Source organism: Durio zibethinus, chromosome 1 (assembly GCF_047325235.1).
Source record: "Durio zibethinus cultivar Kanyao isolate XHJ-2024 chromosome 1, ASM4732523v1, whole genome shotgun sequence".
NCBI lineage: Eukaryota > Viridiplantae > Streptophyta > Magnoliopsida > Malvales > Malvaceae > Durio > Durio zibethinus.
The window spans coordinates 6,010,975-6,035,783 of NC_143162.1; the positions used below are offsets into that span (position 1 = coordinate 6,010,975).

At 31.5% G+C, this 24,809-nt stretch overlaps 3 protein-coding genes across 5 annotated transcripts; 1 reads left to right on the forward strand and 2 right to left on the reverse strand.

Annotated features, from left to right (window-relative positions):
* The first annotated feature begins 5,579 nt into the window (after nt 1-5,579).
* LOC111311886 (putative serine/threonine-protein kinase PBL7) lies at nt 5,580-8,722 on the forward strand. 2 transcript variants are annotated; one of them, XM_089761059.1, is made up of 5 exons: nt 5,580-5,935; nt 6,856-7,028; nt 7,149-7,338; nt 7,481-7,872; nt 8,056-8,722. In XM_089761059.1, exons 1-5 carry the CDS (start codon nt 5,830-5,832, stop codon nt 8,377-8,379), a joined length of 1,185 nt encoding a protein of 394 aa, XP_089617185.1. In that variant the 5' UTR covers nt 5,580-5,829; the 3' UTR covers nt 8,380-8,722. The 2 variants fall into 2 exon arrangements, with proteins under 2 accessions (XP_089617185.1, XP_089617182.1); XM_089761056.1 differs by having other exon boundaries at nt 5,595-5,935; nt 6,841-7,028.
* Nucleotides 8,723-8,778: 56 nt separating this feature from the next.
* On the reverse strand, nt 8,779-18,534 carry LOC111310608 (uncharacterized). Its single transcript, XM_089761051.1, has 18 exons — nt 18,344-18,534; nt 17,520-17,589; nt 16,586-17,404; nt 16,360-16,500; nt 16,124-16,237; nt 15,220-15,278; nt 13,853-13,919; nt 13,618-13,669; nt 13,428-13,520; nt 13,214-13,297; nt 12,687-13,099; nt 11,953-12,014; nt 11,339-11,408; nt 11,127-11,207; nt 10,923-11,024; nt 10,200-10,324; nt 9,406-9,478; nt 8,779-9,143 (listed from the first exon to the last, which is right to left on the reverse strand). The coding sequence occupies exons 1-18, from the start codon at nt 18,388-18,390 to the stop codon at nt 9,051-9,053; spliced, it is 2,565 nt and encodes an 854-aa protein (XP_089617177.1). The 5' UTR covers nt 18,391-18,534; the 3' UTR covers nt 8,779-9,050.
* Nucleotides 18,535-19,289: 755 nt separating this feature from the next.
* LOC111311887 (glutathione S-transferase L3-like) lies at nt 19,290-22,280 on the reverse strand. Of its 2 annotated transcripts, XM_022911711.2 has the most exons (10): nt 22,179-22,280; nt 22,021-22,092; nt 21,836-21,896; nt 21,608-21,694; nt 21,024-21,122; nt 20,833-20,935; nt 20,662-20,741; nt 20,331-20,438; nt 19,587-19,670; nt 19,290-19,483 (listed from the first exon to the last, which is right to left on the reverse strand). In XM_022911711.2, exons 1-10 carry the CDS (start codon nt 22,187-22,189, stop codon nt 19,472-19,474), a joined length of 717 nt encoding a protein of 238 aa, XP_022767446.1. In that variant the 5' UTR covers nt 22,190-22,280; the 3' UTR covers nt 19,290-19,471. The 2 variants fall into 2 exon arrangements, with proteins under 2 accessions (XP_022767446.1, XP_089617188.1); XM_089761062.1 differs by having other exon boundaries at nt 19,419-19,670.
* Nucleotides 22,281-24,809: the final 2,529 nt, after the last annotated feature.

Genomic DNA, 24,809 nt, shown 5'->3' on the forward strand with positions numbered 1-24,809 from the left:
TCAAATTTCTCCTAATAAAGGTACATAAAAAACATTTTTCAAAACAAGTTCAAAATCAGAATTCAAATTTAAACCTATTATTTCTACAAAACTAACATATACTTTAGCATTGTTTCCAACTTTAAGTTTAACCTTTTTCTCACTTGACTTTTATTTCTTTTTAAACCCATGCAAGGTAATAGTAACATTAATAGTTATACCACTATAAAGCTACCACTAATTTGGTGAGGCATGAACAAAAAAGGATTCAAAACAGATAAAAGTTAATGAATTACCTTCTTATTTATTCTTTTTTTCTAACCAAGCCTTATATTTGAGGCACTTATGTTTCATATGACCTTTCTTCTTATAGGAAAAAACACCTGATATCTTTCTTAATGACAACTTTAAGACCTTTTAGCCCTTTAGTTTGACCACTACCATGTCCTTTATTATCCTAAGCTTTTCTTACAAGCATTAAGAATAGATCTTTCAAATTTTCTATAATTTTTTTAATAATTGGGTTTGGAATAGGTAATAAGATTAGCACTTTCACTCTTTTCTTTCTTGAGTTTTCTTCCTCATAAACACATTTTGAGATAAGATTATTAACACTCCAAACCTCATTCATAGCAATAAGGTAGTTTTGATTTTGGTGAACTCAATAGGTAAGGAATTAAGGGCATGGTGAATAATGAATTTGTCAAGGAAGATAATTTCGTGGGAAGTCAATTTGGCTTGAATGTGGACCATTCTCATAATGAAATCTTTAACACCACCTGCACTATTATCCCTCATACTCGTAAGCTCACTTATAAGGTTTCCAACCTCAGACTTACTGAATTTTTTGTATTTATTGCCTATAGCATTGTAGAGATCCCTAGCCATTTCTACGATATCCAACCTACTCAAAAAATGTTCAAGAACAAACCTTTTAATGGTATATAGATGCATATGATATGTCTTTTCCCATTTGCTAAAAAAAATTTTTGTTCAGCAGTACTTTCCTTAGTAAGATCAATAGGCTTTAGAAAATGTAAGGCTATGTCTATCTCCCTTATAACCAAAGCAAATTTCAAATCTTCATTTCATCTCTTATAGTTAGATCCATGAAGTATTTCAATAATGGCTTGATTGTTATTGACAACAAAAGTCATTGTTCAAGACAAAATACAACATCAATCAATGGGCAATATCATAAATTGTATAGTAAAGATCCATGATATACTAGCAATTAGTAAATGGTCCAAGTGCATCATGACAAACTATTTTTTAGGTAGAGAATGTAATATGTAATTACAAAATTATCTCATAAAACTAATATGAGAATGTTTTAGTTTTTGAAAAACCTATTCCCTTTAAGCAAGAAGATTTTTTAGATTGGTACACCTTCAACCATGATGCTTTATGTTAAAAAATAAATTACCTTATACATTAATCCCCCTTTAGGTAGGTAAATGCATAAGATAATTTAATAACCATTCCATAACTTTAGAATGATAAAATATTCAATTAACTTCAGTAAGTGAGCCACTTTGGCAACCACACTTATATCAAGTAATGGATTTTTTTTACAAACTAGGAAATTTCATTTAATTGCTCAAAATTCTCAATTTGCATACTCAATCTTAATGTATGCAATGGACCATTCCAGCTGAGATACTAAATCTAGATGTATCTCATTAGGTCATATAAATAATGTATATTGCATTTAAACTTAGGTCTCAAACTTAATTTAAAACTATTTTTAATTACTAATCAATTATGCACATAAAGTTCAAATCAAGAGTACATAAATATTATGTCCTAACTAAGGATAATACTTACTGTTATTAGACTCTCAACATGTCAAAATATTTTATAATAAAATAAAATAAATAAAATCCCATGTATAATGTTTAGTAATTACTAAAGAAGGCATGAATATCAAACAATAAATATTTCATGTAATTTAAAAATTTTAAAAATAAAATAAAAAATAAAATTCTGAGCATGTAAAAAAAGACCAGAGTAAAAAAGGCTACAAAACAAGCCCACACGTGCCACTCCCTATGCGTGGGCTTTATTTAGTGAGTAGGATTGGTTTTCTTCAACCTTCAACTAGGTTGGCCTGACCTAACTGGAGCGGTTTTCTAACCCATTTGGGTTTATTGGTGGTCTTCTTCATTTTTGATACATTTTTCTTAGTCTTTTCAACAAATTGAAATGTCCAAAATTCAATTAAAGTGATTTTCTATTTAACCCATCCAAAAAACACATTAAAAACCAACAAAAAATGATCAATTTAAGAAAAATTTTAGATTCTACAAACCCATATAAAACCTATTTTTGTTTTCTTTGTATTTGATCATCTTACATCAACATTTTATAAAATTAAACTCTTTAATCCACGTCTATAATATGTTAGAAACATTATCCAATGATCAATTTCAAATTAAACACATAAAATGTTGATGTTATAAACAAAACAAGAATTTTGATCAAAATTGTAATAAAAAACTTTGAACCTAATTTCTCTTTCCATTCAAGAAATTACAAAACGAAGCTTATATGGTTTTTAATCCTCTTTCAAAGAAGAATAAAAGCCCTCAACCAAAATTTGAAAATAATGATCGAAATTAAAAAATTCTGGCAACAACTTATTCATCATAAACAAGTAATCTATTTAACATGAAATTAGGGTCCTAATTTCACACAACCAAACTCTGATACCAAATGTAAGTACTAACCCAAGATAATTGTGTGAAAATTAAAACACTATACATTAATCGAAGAGATTAGGCATATCTATTTGGATAGTCATCATGAATTGCAAAAGCAAAACAGTTCCTGAAATGGCTAGAATCTTCTTTTCGTTCGCTCTTTTGCCAACAGTTTTTCAAATGGTTTGTTGTCTTATATGAGAAGTAGAAATGAGACTTTAGTCTTATTAATTAAAAAACCCTAATAAACTCCCCATCAAAGGCATATCGAGCCAAAGGCCTACACAACTGTCATAGCACATTGATCTAATAAGATATGCAAAGCCTACACTTAGATGATCACATTAAATTAATTAAGCTCCCATGCTTGTCTTGTATTAAGACTAAATCAATTAGCCAGTTTTATTAAATCAAAATCATCAATTAATAGTAACCTACTTATGAAAAATTTTAATATGATTATGGTAGCCGGTCATGTCTAACTAATGATAAATAGTGGACTCTTTCATACAAGTCTTTTACAAAAACTATTGATACAAACAAGAATTAAACCTAACTTTTTTCCAACACATGACATGACTAAGCTTAAGATTATCATAAGCAACAATGAAAGATGAGACCCTAAATTCCATGATTTCAACCGAACACTTTGATTTCCCCCCTCCCCCTCCCCCTCCCACCTCACCCCATAAAAAAAAACCCAAACACTTTGAAGTATTTTGAAACCACCGCCCCCTCACACATTAAGTATTTAATTGGTACATCATATATTCAAAAATCATTTAAAAATTAATATATTTACCTAGAAGAGATATGTACTTAAAATTATCAATAATCATGTTTAAGTTAACTAAATATTGGACTTTTAGTTTTAGTGATTAATATCAAATTTTAACAATTTTAAACACATAAAAAAATATGTATTTAATTTTTTTTTAAAAAAAAAAGAACTTGTAAGACATTTGTTAAAAGGGAATTTATAGGTTTCACACTGTAATGGACTAACGATTTACCCTTCGTCTTACATTTAGATTTGAAAGTGATTTCCTTCAATAAATTTGGGGTCATGATGTTGGACTTGGTGTTGGTTTCCTAGATTCCTAGATCATGTTCAAAAATATTTTAGAATACGTCTTTAAAAAAAATTGAACTATATCAAGTTTGAAATATTTTTATCTGACATTTAAAAGAGTAATATCATTTTTAAGTGAATCATAATTAATTTATATCCGTGATTTATATGCAAAGATTGATTTTGTTTTTGGAACCAAGCTAGTTCGTGTGTTTTAATTAAATAAAAAGATTGGTCGTTGTTAGCATAATGTTTATTAATTTATCCAACCAGAATTAACAATAAAAAGAACGACAGTTACAACGATTATGATAAAATCCTTAATTTTGTAGAACATGTCTTGCATTTTAACATTTAATAATAATAAAATTGACATTAAATAGACAGACAAATATGACAAAGCTAGCTCACACATTCATCTCATTAATTATCATAATTTTGTGCTTCATTAATTACTTATATCTTTTATTTTCATTATTTTAGAAAATTTAACTTTTTGTTTGTAGTATTCAAAAATGGTAAACAATTTATTTTAATCGGTTAAAATTTGAATCTAAGACTCAATATTAAAATTAATTTCAATTCAAATTAAACAATTGTTTTGTGACGAGATGTCAATTTTTGAGCCAACCAAAAATTCACCTAGAAAAGGGGAAATTAATAGTATTAGAATAATTAAAACCTTTTCTAATCATAGACCTAAGTCCGTGAGTAAATTTAAATTATGTACGTCAATTTTATTCCACTGATGGTCATGTTTTATTATTTATTCGATGGATAAATTTCATTTAAATATTTTAGACTCAATCAAAATTTAAATTTATGATTTTAAGAAATAGAAACTTCACTTTAAAATAAGTAATATCGTAATCAAATTTGAATAATTATAAAATTGTCTAAATGTGAAGTAAAAAAATTTTAAAAAAAAAACAAAGATATTTAACAAATAAAAAATTTTCGAACATAACAAAATAAAAAACCCATCAAAGAATTTGGAGAGAAAATTTTGAGAATCAATTTGGGGGACTTTTTTTTTCCCAACGAAGTTTTCAAAGAAAACGATGACAGGAGGAGGATTGTTTTTTATTTTTTATTTTCAAAGAAAGAAATAAAATGAAAGAAAATAGTAATTTTTAAGAAAGAAAAGAATTATTTTTTATTTTATTTTAACAATGCAAAATTTTTTATCTTATAAAAAATTATTTCTAATTTTTTTATAATGTTGATTTTTTTAAAAAAATTGAAAATATAAAATTTAGAAAAACACAAAATATTTTTTATTAAGTTTAATAAGACCACAAAAAATTCATTTGAAATAATATAAATAAAAGTTTATTTTTATTTTTCTTGCTTTTTTAGAAATGAATTAAAAGAAAAACTTATCTTGATCATTTTGTTTCTTTTTTTAAATGAAATGAATGAAATAATAAATTCATAATTTTTTTTGTTATAAAAAAATCAGGTCTTTCTTTTTCAAATTGAATATTTCAATTTTTTTTTATTTAAGGAATAATAGTTTCTACAACGTCCTTTTAACAGATTTTTTAACATTAACGAGAACTAATTTATCTGACCAAATTAATAATTTTGGGATGAGATGTTCAATTTTAAAATTAATGGACTCATTGGCTAAATCTTAAGGACTTGACAAAATTTACCCTTAGAAAATACATCTTTTTCTAGTTTAGAAGATAACAATGAATCCGGTCAATGGGACCCACGTCAGAGGACCATCCTTTCTTACTCCATTTCCTAGCACCTAAACGGCACCGTAGCACTCATAAGTGGTCCAAAAATAAAAATGTTTAAGCCAATCACCTAATTCTAAATAGAATAAAAATAAATATAAACTAATAAAAAAAATAAATGTTACTGAAAGACAAACTTTGCTTTCCTTTATCTTTGTAATATAAACTTGTGAAATCTTCATCAAAGTTTCTGTGTTTTTAGGGTATTGGTAAGGTAATTCAAGAAATTGGTTGATGATGTTTTAATGTTGTGATTGATTTTTTTGTAGCAGTAAAGATTATTTTTGAAGTGAAAAAGAAGCCAAAGAAGCAAAGAAGAAGAAGAATCATGGGGTGGCTTCCTTGTTCTGGGAAATCAAACACCAAAGCTAATAAATCTAAGAAGAACAAAAAGATGGAACAGATGCCACTTGATCAAATCAAACCTACCTCAGGTAAAGCTTTTTCATGTAAAAGTCAATAAAGATTGACCTTGTTTTTTTCTTACTTTTTATGTTAATCATACTGTCACAGAAAGAGAAGGTCTTTTATGCTAGATGTTATGTTCTTTTTATGTGTTTTATTGATTTTTGAAAATAAATATTTATTCTTTTTACCTGGGTTCTTTGTTAGTTGATTTGTTGTTGGGTAATTGTGGTTTGTTTTGGATAGTCAGATAGAATTTGGATCAAATATTGGATAATTAGAAGGGTAAAGGAAGAAAATTAGAGGACTTGATTGCTTGATCAATTGTTTATTTTTTCTTTATTCAATATGCTTTTAGTAGCTTAAAAGGGTAGTTTCTTTGCACGCATATTGGTAGGTATTAGGAAATGAATGGAACTGGTTCTGTGTTTTGCAGGCTAGACTGCTTATGGATTTTACTTAAGTTTTGGATTCTCTCTAATTTTATTTTTCTAATGTAAAGTATTAGGATATCTAGATGACAAACTTCTGTGAATCATCTTTAAAATCATAATGATACCTCGTGAAAGTGTTGCACTTTCTCACTGATTATTCTGCTTGCCTCCTTATTTATAACTCTCAGCAAGGCTTGATCCTTCATTTTGTCTGTTAAATTGAAGTGATGGATTAAAGTAGCAAAATCCTTGCTCGAGTTTGATTTTTGATACACCTCATATATGTTGCATCGGACTTGAAATGTAAAAGCAAAGTGTATGATAGATTTTGTGAGGTGAAGCTGGCAAAATCCAGCTCAGTCCATTCTTGATGTTTGTATTTTTCATTTCCTGGTTTATTATGAGGTTTCAGTAGTGTGGCTTGTCTTTCCTGTTCAAGAATCAAATGCATACAAGTATTTGGATTTTGCCGACATTTACATCATATTTTATTCATTCAGACATATTGAAAACAGATTCCTCGTCAAGTGGGGAGACGTCTAAAAGCGGAGGAAGTGAACATATTGCTGCACAGACATTTTCATTTCGTGAATTGGCAACAGCAACTAAAAATTTTAGAGCAGAATGCCTTTTGGGAGAAGGAGGTTTCGGTAGGGTTTACAAAGGGCGTCTGGAGAGTACAAATCAGGTTAGTTGTCAAAAGAAAAACCTGAAACAAAGTTAACAGCTTACACAAGTTAAATGCAGGCTTGCTTTCACATGAAGGTGGTAAACTGGCAATTGAATCTTGTTTTTATGATTGTTGTAGGTTGTTGCTATAAAGCAACTTGATCGTAATGGGTTGCAAGGGAACAGGGAATTTCTTGTTGAGGTTCTAATGCTGAGCCTACTTCACCATCCTAACCTTGTTAATCTTACTGGGTACTGTGCTGATGGAGATCAAAGGCTTCTGGTTTATGAATATATGCCCTTAGGATCTCTGGAAGACCATTTACACGGTATGTATGGCATTTTTTTGGCCATTGGTATGTATTATATGGCATTAACTCCTCATGTTTTGTTAGTTATTACTATAATATTTCTTTTTTATTTTTCACGTGCTCTAACAGGAGGATGATTTCTTATGCTTATTGTTTGCAGACATTTCACCTGGTAAGAAAAGACTGGACTGGAATACAAGAATGAAAATAGCTGCTGGGGCTGCAAAGGGGTTGGAGTATTTGCATGATAAAGCCAATCCCCCTGTTATATACCGAGATTTGAAATGCTCCAACATTTTACTTGGAGAAGGATATTTTCCCAAGCTATCTGATTTTGGCTTGGCCAAGCTTGGGCCTGTTGGGGATAACACCCACGTATCTACAAGGGTTATGGGCACCTATGGATACTGTGCCCCAGAGTATGCAATGACTGGTCAACTAACTCTAAAATCAGACGTTTATAGCTTTGGGGTTGTTCTTCTAGAAATCATAACCGGCAGGAAAGCAATTGATAATTCTAAGGGTGCTGGGGAACAGAATCTAGTAGCATGGGTAAGAAACAGATAAAATAATATATATCTATACCTTTGGCTTGCTTCCAATTTTGTTGTAATTAGTCTTCAACCACAACTTACATCAGTTATTTCACAAGCAAAAGTTATAGATAAAAGCTAAAAAAATGGTGATTTTCTGTCTGGTTGCAAAATTTCACTTCTATCTTGACCTTTGTTGCAGGCAAAGCCGTTATTCAATGACCGAAAAAAATTCTCTCAAATGGTTGATCCAATGCTCCAAGTTCAGTATCCTCCAAGGGGCTTATTCCAAGCACTTGCAGTGGCAGCAATGTGTGTTCAAGAGCAGCCAAATAAGAGACCACTCATTGCTGATGTAGTCACAGCTTTGACTTACCTTGCTTCTCAAAAATTTGAACCAGATGTACTGCCAATACAGGGTTCCCGCTTGGCCCCTGGTACTCCTCCTCGGACAAAGAGAGACAGAGATAAGAAGCCCAATGGTGGTAGTGGGTCTGAAAGGGATCGGACGAGAAGGCTAAGTTGATACTTGCTTGGATTCTTTATGCTCCTTTGGGGCTTCTCTGGGATCTGCCAACTGTTGATAGATGCTGGTATTGATGATATTATTGAGTTGTGGCGTCTTTTAGCGTAAATGAAATCACAGGGCCAGGAGTTTTAAGCTAAATGCTTACTGCCTGCGTAACACAACATGCCTTGTTATCAAATTTTGCTAAATTCTTGCAAAAACAAAGGCACAATTTTATAAGCTATTGTGTTTGTTGTTAGGAGATATATGTAGCTTCTGTTGTCCTATGTATACGAAATTTCAGATTCATATTCATAATATAATGAGATGCCCTCTTACCAGGCAGTGACATTTTCTTGTACAGTCATACTACATTGAATGCATGAAATCTCAATAGAATGACAAAGCCAATATTGTGGATACAAACAAAAATCTTTGTATACTGAACAATGTATAATATGCTGCTGCACATTGGATCATATTCAAATCAATCTACTTCTACAAGTCAACTTGGGTTCAACTTGACACTTCGTACAAATAGAACCCTCTTACCATTAATTGCCAGTATATTCATAGCTACAAATAAGGAGAAAAGAGCAATTAAAAATCAGAAGAGTTGCAGAGAAATGACTTTTTTGGCAGTGGAGGCACAAATTCAAAGGATAACGTGGCACCAGGGCTATCCCTAGCTAGAGCTCTTCTTGGTCTTGGGTGTTTGTTTCTTTCGGTGTTGTGCTTGGGTTGGATTTACCGTCGGTAGACTCCTCAACATTAGGTTTGCCCTGCCATATCAAATTCAAGTTTGCGAGCTTCAAATAAAGGCATAGAAAATAGGTAAGCAATATCCTCTGAACTCCAAACCTAATAGAAAATGTCAAAACAATTGTAGCACCATTAACTCTACTTCAAGCTAATAGAACTGCTCCAAAACAATTGAATAAAGTATTTCATCCCAGATGGGAATGAATAATAGAAATCAAGGAATGACAAGCCTAATGCTTTTGCAAGTAAAACCTGCCAAAACGTGGCAATGTAAATATTTACCTTGTTTTTGTCACGCCAGCCGAGTGCAAATGACAATAACCCCACCTTTCTTCTGGGACTGTCTCGCTGAGCCCTACAAAAGCATGCTATCTTTGTAAGACACAACTATGCAGATGCATATGGAAACTTGTAGAAAAATATCCATCAAGCAAACATAATTCAAAACATGCATAAACAAAATCTCTAGCCACACCATAGCATTGTCTTGTTCGGTAGAGATCTAAATGTCACTGAAAATCTCAGCCTAAAAATTTAGAGGATGTCTGTTTTCAACTATAATTTGTAACAGTTCTACAATTGTATTTCAATCAGGAATGCACTTTTCTGATTTTCTTGCGTGAGAATACAAGTGGACAACAGTTTATGTTTTGGAAACAATGGAAAAACTTAGTTGTCCTGTAAAAAAATTTTAAAAATAAATGAAATGGTTCATTCCTTTCATTTTTTAGCGTGTATAAAAGATTTTCAGCCTGTTCCCTAGATTGGAAGCCTATATATTTACCATAGAGACCTCGTACCAACTTCCACAATTTAATGATGTATAGCCTTTGTTTCTTAGGGGCATCTTATGGGTTAGAACAACATTAAATTTTAAGTTTTCTTCAATAGCTGGATCAAAGTACCTCTGCTCTTTTCATTTTATGTGGCATTAATATAACTGAAAATTTGTCAAAACATTTTGATTACAAGGAAGGATATAGAGATGGATATATGGGTCATAATGTTCAGAATTCTCTTTTTCTTACGTAAATAAGTGAATGTTAGAAGAGAACGATGCTTAAAATGTTTCTTACCGTGGAGAAGATAGTGCTTTAGATTGGCCAGATTCATATTGCAAGGTAGCCTCCAACATTGATTCTGCCATAACCACCCTCTTCTCCATCTGAGCAATATAAGCCATAGCCTTCTCATATTTTTCCTGCAAATGTATCTTTCTTTGCGAATCAATGTAGTCACAAAAGAAAGAAGGCAAAAAAAACACTCTACTCATGGGGCCTTGAATTTAATCAGAGTAGAAAAGAAAGTAGCAATCAGCCATAAGGCAAGTAAAAAATGAATTGCATAATTCATGAATTATAAGAATAGAAAAGACCTTAATTCTTATGGCAAAAGACTTGAAACAATTAAGGGAAATACCGTGTATCAAGTTTTGAATTCAGCAATCATCTTATGTCAACAGGAGAACTATGGTACAGAGAAACATATAAGACATACAATGTAATTGAAGTAAAATGTTAATGGGGGAAAATACATAAACCATTTGACAGCTTAACCAAGCCCTGAAGTTATTATAGAAACAGATTGCCTAACAGTAGCTTAAATTTCTTGATTGGAGTCACATCACAAGAATATATCATCTAGCATGAAACTCAACTGAAAAACAGAATGAGTAGATTCCTCCTTGGTGTATACTCAAATATCATTGAACTTCTCTTCCAATTCTACATGAGGAACAATATGAAATTTATAGTTTAACATTATCATTGATAACTAGGACCTCAAAAACAGAAGAGAACCTGAAGCTCAGTAACTGCATGTCTCTGGACAGCTGCATCTTGCTCTGCATTTCTGCGAGCATCTTCAATGATCCTTTGCTCTTGCTCCAGCTGTATCAAAACCTGCAGCGCGTAGAATTTAAAAAATCACTGGAGGACTCATAATAGAATAAGAATTAAGCCATAGTTACAAAAAAAGGCATTAGAGAAGAGGCAAAATTATACCTTAATCACTGCAGCTTCCTGTTCTTTCTTATCAGCAAGAGCTTGGTGTAAATCAGTCACCTCTTGCTCTAACTGTTCAATCTGCAGCATTATTAACAAACTTCAAACCCTGCAAGCAACTTGAGTAAACCAAAGCTCACAGAGAAGAAGTATTGCCAATGATATGCTGGGCAGCAGGTCTAACATATTCATACAAATAAATTTACGTATACCTTTGCACTCAATAGTCTTTGGTTATCTTCTTTGACCAACTCAACAAGTGCTGTCTCTAACTCCTCAGCTCTGGAAAAGAATAGGAACCGCAGTTAACATGTAAAATGATAGGTTATAGAAGCACTTCAACAATATTAAAATAATTCATGCTAAGAAAACATGAAAATGGTCATATGGGATTCATTCCTAATTTTGAAGCACATTTCTATCTATAATTCCTCAAGATGCACTTTCATCCATAGCTATCTTAAATAAAGCAACTCCCCTGAAATGATGAGATAACTGGCAGATATGATGCTTTATGTTTCATATCTATGAGGACTGAAAAGGAACGTAGCACATGAAAAAGACCAACAATGTCAAGAAGGCTAAATACCATGGTTCTCTAAAAAGAGAAAGCTATACTACTAAATGTTGCTATCCATGCACATTAAGCAACAAGTGCACAAACTATATGAGTTGGCTGGTCAATAAATTGCATGACTGAAACTGCACTACTTGGCCTAGACTCAGTTACTATATTACCACCATAGAAAAAGCAAAGCCACATGGCAATTCGAAACAGAATGTTTGAGAAAAAAATCAGAAACCAAAGACAATAGAATATACTAACCGGAGTACAGCAGCTCTTTTTTCCTCAAGCAACCGACACAACTCAACTTTCATCCAATCAACCTGCACATAAACTGTTAATGATTGAACTTTCAAAGGAGTTGCAGAGTGATGATTCATATCCATCCAATTAATTACAAGTGAAACACAGTTAGAAAACGAAGAAAAAGTTCAGTGAGTATAATTACAGCCCAGTCAGTGTTATTAGGTTAGAAATGCATTACTTAGGAGAGCGGTTATAAGAGCAGAATACTATCACACCTTTATTAAGTCACATGATGAAGCAACAGGCTATTTGTCCTATCTTAGCAACATTCAAGAGTCCATGCGTTGTAGTTAAAGGGCCTTCAGTCAATGTTCTTATATTTTCAAATCTAGCAGCATTGATGTTTTGTGAATCGTCAAAATGCCAACAAAGATCTCAATCAACATCCTTCTACCCGGGTTATGCAAGATTATGCTGAAGCCATTCTAATTCTTTGAATCTGATATGTAGATTTCTATATTCACATCGAATGTTGGCAGCTCAAACCAGAATTTGGTTAAAGTAGATAAGGTGGAAGAAAAGTAAGCAAACATCAACTGCTTATGGAACTTACTAAATCAATACATTAAGCACATACAATCTGTGGTATGTGGACCATGAAGTATAAAACAGGTATCGTAGGTGAATCACCTCCTAAAATATTAGAAATGCAGTGCACAAGAGATAAGAAGACAAACAAAGAAGAGTACCTGCTCCTGAAGATCTGGTAGAGAATCTACTGTGGAATCTGCATTTAGGCTACAGAGCAATTCATCAAGATTAGAGGAACGGGGCTCCAACTTAGATGTGTTTCCATCAGCTAAACCTTCAGCAGGCTTTGTTTCCTTCTGCAGTGATCCACGATCATGCTTAAAACTGTACAGCTTAGATGCAAGTCCTTTTGAATCTTTCCAAACTTGACCTCCTTTTGTTCTTTCCTCAACAATCAATAGAACAGCTGGTCTATGCTTTTCTCTCAACTCTTGTAATTTACCATCTGTCACAGCCAAAAAACCCATGCAGGCAGTCAAAACAAGTTGGCTGCTGTCAAATGTTGAACCAGCAAGGGATTGCAGCAAAGTGATGGCATCCCCAGCATCTTTAGTTGTAACTAAGGCAGGACCTGCAGTAAACCCCACGTAACTAGACTGCTTTTTGTGGCCAAAAGAAAGACGGCTTTTTGAATTCATCATCCACATTTAATGCTTCACATTTTATAAATATGTATGCTCAATACCATATAACTCCATTAAAGCAAGGGCCGTTCGAAATAGCATAACACGATTTCCTTCAAATAGAATCACATCCCAAATGCGAAGAACTGGAGACGAAGAAATCCATTACAAGGCAAACATGATTTCTAACAAAGAGTGCAGGGTGCTCAGAACTAAGCAGTTTGGCTGAAATAATTAGAAAATAATTTAACTTGCAGCACTAACTTTAAATCTTACCGCTTTCCCAAGGAAGCATATTAACAAAAATGGAAAGAAACCAAGATGCAGAAATCCATGTCACCTGTACTCCCAAGTAATCCAGATGATTGACTTCCCCATAAGCATACATGAAATAAAAAAAATCACCCATATTGTTTCGTGTAATGCATGGGAAGATCATAAATAAAATGTAGAAAAGTAAACAAACCCAATTTAGGAAATCTTTCACGCATCAACTCTTCAAATACAAGTTGATCAACCTATGAAAATAGAAATATTTAGAATTATAAGATACTGCAATATCAGCATATTGGCAAATCACCTTAGAAATACTGCAATATCAGAATGTTGGGGAACGTGATAGACGCTAAACTTCTAAGCAACTAGACAAATTTGATAAGGAACACGGACTATCATTAAAAAAATGTAACAAAATAAAAAACCTGAGATTCTATCATTTCCTCTGTATAGTACCCATTAAAGTAATCATCAATTATGCCCACGAAGGTCCTGAGAATACACTGAAAGAAATCAGTCTTTAAAGCTGACCTAGCTATTCTTGTGTCATGAGTATGCATGTGTATATATATGCCTAGACCTAGCAATTCGTATTTTCATCTCATGTCTCGTGTTGTATTTGACATGTAATGAAATAAATTATTAAAACATGAATACGACATGAATTACAAAACTTGTTTAAATCCTAAACACGAATATGTCACGTTTAATATACATGTTACATGCGACACGACACGATTAACACATGTACAATTAATTCGTTTACACACGACACAAATAAATACGAATAATACGGTTATACACGAATAGACATAACTAATACGAATATACACAAATAACCACGATTAACACGAATATATATAAAAAAATGACTCAAATAATAAATAACTATAAATTATCCATCATTTACAATTTAATAAATTTGGTATATTAATAATATAAAAATATACTTACATATTAAGAAAATAAAAAAAAATTTTAATACTCATTTAATATGTATTTAATATATATATTTAAAGCTTAATTTATATTACATAATTATATTAATTTTTAGTATCAAATTCAAAATCATAAAATATTAAAGATTAAAGAACAAAATAATAATGTATAGGACTAATATTAATATTTATATTGTATTTATATTATTAATATAAAAAAATAATTTTATAATAATTATTAGATGAGTATCATAATTAAATGTTTAAAATAATTTTTATATGATATTAAATAGCTAATTAAATATCATATTAAAAGATTAAAAATTAAAATAATCTTTATATGTTTATATTAAATTAAAATAAATATAAAAAATATGTTAAATGTGCTAAATATATTAAACGCGTATTCGTATGACAAGAGTAAATTAAATATGTTATTTATATCATATTACGTGTTTAGACGAATCAACACATATACGACACGAATTATGTCGTGTCGAAATTGATATCGACATAAAAAAATACGAAATATGTCGACATGAAAAAACATAAAATATGTTTTTTTAAAACACATAATTTTTTTTGTATTATTTTCTTATGTATTATTGTGTCGTGTCTGAATTTACCGAATCTATATATACCTTTGTACAAAATTAGTACAACAGAATATGACAACCATGTTTAGGAAAGAGACCCTTTTTTTTTTTTCTTTTTGCATAGAAGAATTGTCTTCACAACAATTACCGAGAAGGCCAAAAAAGGTTCTGTACACCCAAAAGTCATTCTAGGGTAAAACGTACAAGATATACTCCAGTTAGAAATCAACCTTTTTATAAAAAGCTACCTGAACCTACCAAAAGGCATTTTCCTCTGGCATCAGAAGTAGCAATAATCCAGCAAAGAAATTCATTCCCTGCATTTGTTTGATGTCAAATTAAAAGACAAGAGTAAGTACAACCAGGGGTAAGTAATTATTAAAAAAATTAATCACTTGCGAAGGGAAGTCATTAAGATCCACTAAGAGCAAATATAAATCCTAAAAATCCAAAGGTAAAAATCATGCTGCGTGTCTTAAATTAAAAGCTTCCAATAAAACCCCTCTGGGTGTTCATGCTTTCAAGTTGCACTTAAACTTTATGCTCACAATTTTTCTGGCAAATTAGATTTAGCAAGGAAAAACTCATATACTATTGTTGAGCAGTTTAATCAACTCATGAGGTGAAAAAAGTTTAATTTAAATTTTAACATAAGCACAGTCACGGTTTTAGAACATCAGAGTTGTTCTTGAGGTCCCAAAAATTTTCGAACTACAGAATTATGACCTCATTGTGCTGTGCTTATGCAGCAATAGTATGACTGAAATGAAGGAAATGATAAGAAATTGGATAAATTTGCAGATAAATTCTAAATAAAATTTTCCTAGGTAGATTCTAAAGAACATAAAAGTGCAAATAAAATTGAGTGAGTTAGAGAGAAAGAGCTGTGATCTAGATGGACAATTATGAAAAGTATAAGTAGATTTCTACCGATAAAGGAGAAGAAAGTATTCATAATATGGTACAAGTTTGAAAGAGAGAAATTAATTAAAATAAATACTAAAATATTAGTACCAATTCAACTAAATTCAGAGAAAATGAAATTTTAGTTCAGCCAAAAGTCGTGTGATCCGTTGATAGAGTGCAGGACTTTTAGCTCCAATGACCAGGGTTCAATTCCCTTTGGTACCAAAAAAAAAAAAACTCTTAATTCATCAATTACCTGACAATACCCAACAGAGGGATTATGTCGAGCGTATGCTAAAAGTAAACGCCTCAAGGAATCCCTACCATGATCATTCAAAGCTGGATGACCTGGAAAAGTCCGCGGTAAATCCTGAAAAATAAACAGACAAGTTAGCCTAGGGAGAAATGTGAAAACATTTTAAAGCAAAAGATGTAGCACCTACGAATTGAAAAGATTGAACGATAAAGTCCAAGGCGCATGCATCTAATGACCTTCTCAATCTGCTTTCTCCATTTGCTGAACACACCAGATGAGTTACTATGCTGATCATCATCATAGTTTTCTTGAGCCAGCAAATCCTCGTAATATCTCTCCACTCGTCGTGCCTTAACACCTACAAAGGCTTGCCATACCTGCGATGATCATATTATAGAAGACAATGCATTTTTCAACAAATAAATACTGAGACAATAACAAACAGAGAAGTTTCAACCTCACCTCCCCTCTCAGATCCTTTGGCACTCCTCCATGAACAAGGCTCTCCAGCTCCTCTTTCCAAGGAAAAAAGGATTCGTGATAAGCCCCACTGCCTCCATTACTTTCTTCCCTAGCTGAGATCTCATTTACACATACCTTTTCCTCAAACTCATCCTCAGATTCTCCTTCTGGAGATCTTACCTCTTTTATTGATGGAAGATGGTTGCCACTTTCATTCATATTTGTATTTTTCAAATTCTTTCCCTTCTTAACCCTTGAATTCATCATATTCTCAATGCCATAAAGGGTTGGTCTGGTCTTAGCCCATCTTTCGACCTTACGTGTCTTTGTTTCTTCTGCAAGCTGCACCTCCTTTTCTCTTGCACTTTCTGTTGAATGAGCAGAATCAGGCTTTTCTGTTTCACTTTCTATTGAACCAGCATAATCAAGCTTCGCACTTGGAGCATCTCCTTCCTTGCTTCTCTCTGAAGCAGCCTCCTCTTTTAACTCAGACGCAACCTCCTCTTTCACTTTAATAGTTTCACCTTGGAATGTCTCCTTACATTCCTCCTCAGAAGCAGCATCTTTATTCAATTGGGTAGTTTCAGTCTGCAATGCCACCTTGTGTTGCTTCTCAGAAGCAGTCTCTTCTTTTGTCTCATGGGCGTCCACAAGCAATGTCTCTTTATTTTCCTCCTCAGGACAAACCTTATTTTTCAGCTCTGTAGCTTCAGCTTGCAATGTTTTTGTATCTTCCTCCTCAGAAAGGCATAGTTCAGTAGGTTTTGCGTGATGTTCGAGGAACATCTTCCATTTCTCTGATCTTTCCTCTTCCTCTTCCTGGTATAATGAATTATTATATCAATAACCATAACTGACCACACATATTCTTTTGGGTAAATACTAGCAACAGATCATTAGAATACCAGAAGTGAACCTTGATGGAAATTTGTACCTTGTAGATATTAACGTACTGTCGATATGTTTGAATGTGTTGAGGTCTCACAGCAAATCCATAGGCGTCCCTGTCCGCAATATTGTGCACATATTCATATGCAAATTAAACCACAAGCACACATTCTACCCCAAAACAAAGAAGAATTTAAAAGACAAAATCGCGAGAAATAAAAAGAAAAAAAAAAAAGAAGTCCCATCACTCTAATAACCTGACTAGAAAAGCAAGTTCAACCTCAAAATGACTAGAAATTTAGACCAAAAGCGATAAGTTTTATAAAGTTATCAAACTTAAAAATATACTAAAACGAATAGGCAAAGGGCATAAAAGATCAGAAACTTGCCTGGAATCAACCTCCAATGAGCGCCTGCTCAACAAGGACAATAACATACTTGACAAACACTTGCAATTGTATAACTGCCCATAGTTTTCTTTTGCTTTACATTAAATTCATGCCACATTTCACAAAAAAAAAACCCCCCACCACTCTTTTGTTACTAAAGTTTAAACTCTCCAAAAAACCACCACCAAAAAGAAACTACAAAATCCATCCAAAAATAAACCAATAATTCTGCTCTTTTTTCTTTTTGAGCTAAAAAAAAAACCATTCAAAAGAAAATTAATAAGAGCTTGAAAAAGCTGACTATTCAATGAAAGAAGTTACATTTGTTTGTTTAGTTATTATTATTATCGCTTCTTTTTTTTTTTTTTACAAATTTTGCTAACTGAAACAGTAGTAATCTAAAACCTAGAAATTGTCAAAATAAAAACACAAAAAAAACAGGGTTTCAAGGACAAATGTAGGAATAAGAAAACTGTAGTACCTCTTTGCTTTGAGAGATTGAAGGAGATTCAGTTTCGACTCCGTCATTGTCGGGTTGATTAACAGCTGGGATTTTCCTTTTTTTTATTTATTTTGATAATTAACAAAAATTTGGGTTTGATTCGTATGATTCGGAAGATCAAAGGATGTTTCTTGATTTCCGTTAACTGATTTTTCAGTTTTTTTCTTTTATCTGGTGAGTAAGCTCCTAGTTGAAGCAGCTGGTTTTCCGAATCTTTTTGTTTCCGTTCTAGTCGTTACAATTACAAAACTGATTAGCACGTGTTATGTTAGCGGTTTTCTTGTTAAAAGGCGATGCTAGAATTACAAGACTGATTTAAATTGATGATGAAGTGTACGACAATGGCGACCAATTTTGCCATGTTTGAAGCTGTAGATGGAGAGGAAGAGGCATAACTGTGAGCTACAGACGGGTATGATTTAGAGGTAATTCTAGTTTTGACAATCTGATTGAGTGGCTTTCAGTCGAGTGCTTCTATAGTTATGTTTAACGATTTGTATTTTATATATATATACATATATATATATATATAATATAAAAAATTTTATATTTTAATTTATATTAATATATAAATTTCATTTTTTATTTTTATTATACTTATATAATTTTTAACAAAATTTTAAATAATATCACTTTTATATATTTTTATTATTATTATTTTCATATATTTTTTATATTATTTTTATATTATATCATTTAAAATTATCAAGTCTAAATTATCATCCATGTAAAAACTGATTTATTATATTAATTTTTTAAATTATTTTTAACATATTCTACAAAACATATGTAATCCTATTAATGCCGTTAATGAACATAGATTAATCAAAGTGGCTCAACTTAGATTTAGAGTTGTTTTAAGTACTATAAATGAAGTAATGGATGAGAATGACACTTCTCATCCAAAATTTTTATGATCACCAAATTGAACACAACATCCCAGTTGCTTCAAATTTATTTACGTAAATGCAGAATGCTAGTACAAAAGTCTTTCACACTGGCACAAGTACATCATAATAGATTTGGACAAAAAAAGAAAAGGAAAAAGAAACACTGATCAGAGAGCATCAAGCTTTATTGTCATGTCTTAAGATGGCAGCAATTTCATCACTTCTGAGCCTGCAATGAGATTTTATTACAGTAGTTAGCAACTTCCTGCATTAACCAATAACCAATGATGAAACAGTAATAATCTATGTTAAGGGTGTCCATAGTCTAGTACCAAGAAATACTTTGTATAAAGTTCCACTAATTCTTTTGGATCAGTTTTCTTTGTCTGCTTATAGGCACCGATCTTGTTCACCTCCTGCATTGCAAATTTATCACAATAAAAATGTTATTTAAGAACTAAAACAATGAAAGAAATGTTGCAAAGGATGAACCCAGAGCTTAGCTTAGTTGGTTTATATAATCATCGTTAAAAAGTGATATTCACTAGGTCTAGGGTTCAAATTATAACTCCTGTAACCCCTCCCCTTTTTCTCAAATTGCGCCTCCTTTGGTAGAAAAAAAAAAAGTCGCAGAAGGGACATTGGCCATTTCTAAGCCACCTGATCTAAATGTTTGGAGATAGGACTGTGCTTGTGCAACTGATGCAGTTATAATTGGAAGATAATAGGAAAGAAAACACCAGTAAAAGCTGAGGCTAATTTTGACAACAATAATAACATTCCTTGGCAAACTAGAAGCATAAAATTAAATAAGCAAAACAATTCTCAATGTGCAAAAGTATTTTAACAAACATTGACAAAGTCTGGATGTGTTCAACAGCAGAGTGACTATGAATCTGTATGCCATTTTATGATGAGGTTTAGATGGCCACAAAATGAGCAAAGCAACAATTTTACACAGAAACAAGTAAACACTAAACATGATGGTAGAACTAATTCTTTCATTGAAAATTAGACCATAGCAGGTAAATTTCACAAGTTGATAAATATTTATATAGATAGTTTTTAAATTATACCTCAATCCATACTGTGAGTTTAGGCCTGCCTGCTGTGATATCATACTTGAACACCTCCAATAAGAAGATCTGAAATCTTTCAACAAAAGGAATGTGGGCAATGTCCGCCTGAAAATGACAAAATTTCATTCATATATCTTAACAGAAAAAACCCAAATGATATAGCCATAGCTATTATTAATTTCAATAGTTACCAGACTATAAATTTTTTTCTGAGAGATTATCATTAATTTAAACTTTTGCATGTTTTCGAACCTCAGTTAAGAGACAACAATGACATAAAATTGCAGCACCAGGAAAGCAATTTAACATCAGTGGAAAGCCAACTTACCAGACTAAAGCACTGGCCAAGGAGGAATGGGCCATCGTCAAATTTTTTAAGAGCATTTTCCAAGTGATCAAAAGAAGCACCTGATGCAAGTCCTAAGTTTTAGTTATTTCATATCATATTATCTACAAATAAAAGATAATGTCGGTAAAATAGAAGCATCTTCAGACTAACCAGCTTCTTTTGTTGGGTCTCCTTTGAATGAAGCAAAAATTGTGCCTACAAATTTGTCCACGTATGCCAACAACTCCTCAAAGAACTTTTTTTTGTCAGGATCCTAAAATATTTTCAAAAGATTACTTTAATTGATATAGATAGAAAGAGAAGCCTTCATCGAGAGCACTAAACAGTTCCACAGATCTTACAGTAGGTAAAAGAGAAGGTCCTTCAAAGTTGCTATCAACATATTTAATCAGATCAAGACTCTCCCCAATGACTTGGCCATTATGTTCCAAGGACGGCACCTGAAAATAAAATTAATTGACATCGTAAATAATAAGGGAAAGAGTACATAAAGTTCAAACTTTCAATTGTGACCCCAAAGTTTAAGCAAACTCCAAAAGTAATAATAGGAAATTTATTACTAATTTATTATTGAAAAGAGATCTTTTGCCAATAGCCATAACTCAATATATACTAGGAAAAAAAATGCAATTTCATAACCTAGAATGAAGTTACCCACTCAAAACAAAAAGTCTAATAAGTCCAAGCATCAAAATATTCCAACAAGTTGACAGAAGAGCTTGGATCAACATTTTCCTTAAAGCACCGTTTTGAATCTTATACAAAATTTTTTTATTGACAAAATTCTCCATGGACTTGGAGATGTGATCCTAGACAAGATCAAATAGCTATACCAACTTCAGAACAGATTTTCAACCTTTTTAACTTGTTCATTATTGAAAAAGCTTAATATAGAGAAGTATCTTGATATCTTCACATGCCTCACCTTGTTTTGAGGGTAAACTTTTTCCTTGTACCAAGCAGGTCTATTTTGAAGGTTCAAAGGAACCAATTTGATCTTGTCTTGCAATCCCTGCAACCCAACAAAAATCATGACAATTAATTACATGAAAAAGTGGGGACAGGAAAAAGTAATCAACAATTTCATGCACTAAGGCTATAAAAATCAGGGAAAAAAAGAATAATGTAAACAAAATCAAGGGAATTTGACAACCTTAGAATTCCTGGTGATCCACGCACGCTGTGCATAAGGGCAAGTGTAAGAAATGTACAACCTTTAAAAGAAGAGGAAAAATTATCAACTTTATCATGTGGCCAACAAACACAAGCGAACAAGATAGCAGTAAAAAACTATAAAAAGAAGATTCAAAAGAAAACCCAGAAAAGAAAGTGTGAAACCTGGTGGTTCCATCAAAGAGAGGGGGTTGCTCAGCAGCAGCATCCAACGGAGGAGGCAAAGACTCTACATATCTAAAATTAGAAACCAAAGAAAAAGACATGATTTTTAGAGAAACCTAGAAGCTAAACTCGACAGAGAAGCTATTCAAGATACTTACTCAGTAGCCATTGCTGTTGGGTAATTCTGGAGTGCTCAGCTTCAAAAGTTTAGCTCTTATTTTGTTTGTTGGTGTGATTGAATTTGGTGAACAATTGTGGCCACATGCAAAGAGGAAGTACTTACCATTATATAGCGTAAAGAAGTGTTCAGGTGATAGTCAGCAGTGACGAAATTGGAGTTTAGGTGGCAGGATCTAGAGGGAATGGTTTGCATTTTTTCCAAATCCTATCCGTCATTTTGCCTTTTTTCCTGGGTAGGTGAATTTTCCTCTCAGCTGTTCGGTCTGGAAACTGACCGTTTATCTTTTCTTACTTTGACCAAACAAAAGATAAAGAATTATGAAAGTCGTCAGCAACGACGGCATCATACCATCATTGGCTTTTGGAAATTTTGTGTTTTGCATGTAAAGTTTGGACTCTTCCTTATGTTTTGACTACCGAAAAAGCCGACCCTAGGTAAGGATTCTATCAAGTTGAAAGTTACGAACCATGAGAGCTTTTATTTGCCCTCTAGAAATGTTCTCCGCCTCCTTATTTTGTTATAAAAATATTCTGAAATAAAATTATTTAATTAATTTTCAACAATTACTTTTCAATCTTTTATACTTCCATTTTTATTTCTTCTATTTTAAGTTTTTAGATTTGTATTTTTTTAAAAAACGTTTAAATGTCTTTGAATTTATATTTTTAAAAACCTTTAACAATTTTTGGATATTTATTTTCGAAAGCTTTATTTGTATTTTTTAAAAAAAAATTTATATGCATTTCATTAACTTTTAAGAGCTTTTAAATTTACATTTGTGGATAGTTTGATAAACTTCTTGAAATACAAATATGAAAACTTTTAAAAACTATTGAAAATCCAAATCCGAAACTTAGGATTTCATGCACAATCCAAAAATGAAGGAGGAAAGAGAAGAAATGGTGTGAAGGTAATTTTAAAGAATAAAAAATATATGTATTAGGTGTAATAAGTAAATGGTTGGTTCTCTTTAGAAATTGAGTGTGAATAGCAAATATTAAAGTACATTTAGGCCGCATTTGGATTCAAACGTCTATCCAGTGAGGATACGTTTGTTTTGAAAAATCATACTCTACGCACCAAACATCCATTTTAATGTATAATTTGAGGTGCAAAAATCAGTTTTATTTTTACTAGAGGTTTTAGGTCCAGCCAACAAACCCACAATTGATTTTTTTTTTGTACTTTTTTATCCTTTTAATTTGACTCATTCTCCTTCTTTTTTATTTTAATTTTGAAAAAAAGTATAAAATAATTATACTTTAATATAATAAAAATACTATTTAACATATTATTTTTACTTTTTACTTTTTTATTTTATTAACAAAATTATTATTTATCATAAAAGACTATTTAATATATTTTTGTTATTTTTTATTTTTTTATTTTATTAACAAAATTATTATTTATCATAAAAATATTTTTAAAATTTTTTATTATTTATTAATTTTTATAAGTTAAATAATTTAAATTTTTATTACATATAAATTTTAAACTAATGTCCTTAATAGTTATTTTTTATCTTATTAAAATTCATCTCATCGTCACCATTGCTTTTGTATCATACACATATTTTATTATTGATTTTAATTTCATCACTATAGTAACTAATCACATCTCTACTATTGTTTTTAATCTTATTGAAACTAATCTCATCTCACTATTGTTTTTAATCTTACTGAAACTAATCTCACAATCTATCCAAATGAACCTTTAGAAGTTCTTGAATAATATTTATTTTTGATTCTTTCTTTTTCAAAAAATGAATGAAAACTTTTTTTTCATTTATGATACATGGGATTGTGTAGAATATCTACTTTCTCTTTTTGAAAGAGTATTAATATTTCCCTAAATAACACCAATGTAATTTTATCAGTCTCTGAATGTCTTAAATAATTTTAGTAATAAAGATTTACATCCAATCCCAAATTTTGTGCAATAAATCAGAACAAATTAATCATATAATTTTTGAAATATTAGTTGATCTGTAGATATAATCTTAGATGTAGTTTAAGGTTAACTCCATTAATTATTCTCATTTATTCTTTCCATATTGCACATATATGTTTATTATAAATATATTCAAGTACAACACTCTTTGTATTGAAAGAGAATAAATCCATAGAAGTGTTTTTAAACTTTTTTATAGTATCAAAGTTTTTGGAGAATTACTCTCCCATATTATCTTTCTTGTTAGCTTTCAATGGCATTTTCTAGGTCACCCACTTCCTTTACCATCCAAATCATAGCACAAATCTTTGCTATAGTCACTGAAAAATTGACTACCAAGAATTATGTGACTTGGCAAGACCAAGTACTTTTTCTAATAAAAGGAATTTTTATGGTAGATCATATTCTTGATTTCTTGTTAACTTAAAGGTTCTTATAGCCACCATCACATCTTTTAATTGCAAAAAAGAATTAAGTCCTGCATTCTCTATATGGCAGTGAGAAGATAAGCTTGTCAAAAGTTTTATCACAGCAACATTATAATTTGAAGTTCATTATTTCGTTATTAGGTTTTCTTTAACTAAAGAAATATGGAAAATCTTAGAGGAACACTTTGCAAACTCCTCAAAACAGAAAGCAAGAGATCTCATGTAAAAAT

What these genes read in the sequence shown, in the direction of transcription:
- LOC111311886 (XM_089761056.1), top strand. Translation starts at nt 5,830, where the DNA reads ATGGGGTGGCTTCCTTGTTCTGGGAAATCAAACACCAAAGCTAATAAA. An exon ending in GTCTGGAGAGTACAAATCAG is followed by an intron (nt 7,029 to 7,148) that starts GTTAGTTGTCAA and finishes TGATTGTTGTAG; the next exon opens with GTTGTTGCTATAAAGCAACT. An exon ending in AACAGAATCTAGTAGCATGG is followed by an intron (nt 7,873 to 8,055) that starts GTAAGAAACAGA and finishes CCTTTGTTGCAG; the next exon opens with GCAAAGCCGTTATTCAATGA.
- LOC111310608 (XM_089761051.1), bottom strand. Translation starts at nt 18,390, where the DNA reads ATGACGGAGTCGAAACTGAATCTCCTTCAATCTCTCAAAGCAAAGAG. An exon ending in CCTCTGTTGGGTATTGTCAG is followed by an intron (nt 15,279 to 16,123) that starts GTAATTGATGAA and finishes AAACAAATGCAG; the next exon opens with GGAATGAATTTCTTTGCTGG. An exon ending in AAAGACTATTGAGTGCAAAG is followed by an intron (nt 11,208 to 11,338) that starts GTATACGTAAAT and finishes ATAATGCTGCAG; the next exon opens with ATTGAACAGTTAGAGCAAGA.
- LOC111311887 (XM_089761062.1), bottom strand. An exon ending in GGATCACCAGGAATTCTAAG is followed by an intron (nt 21,695 to 21,835) that starts GTTGTCAAATTC and finishes GTTGGGTTGCAG; the next exon opens with GGATTGCAAGACAAGATCAA. An exon ending in GACCTTCTCTTTTACCTACT is followed by an intron (nt 20,936 to 21,023) that starts GTAAGATCTGTG and finishes AAAATATTTTAG; the next exon opens with GATCCTGACAAAAAAAAGTT.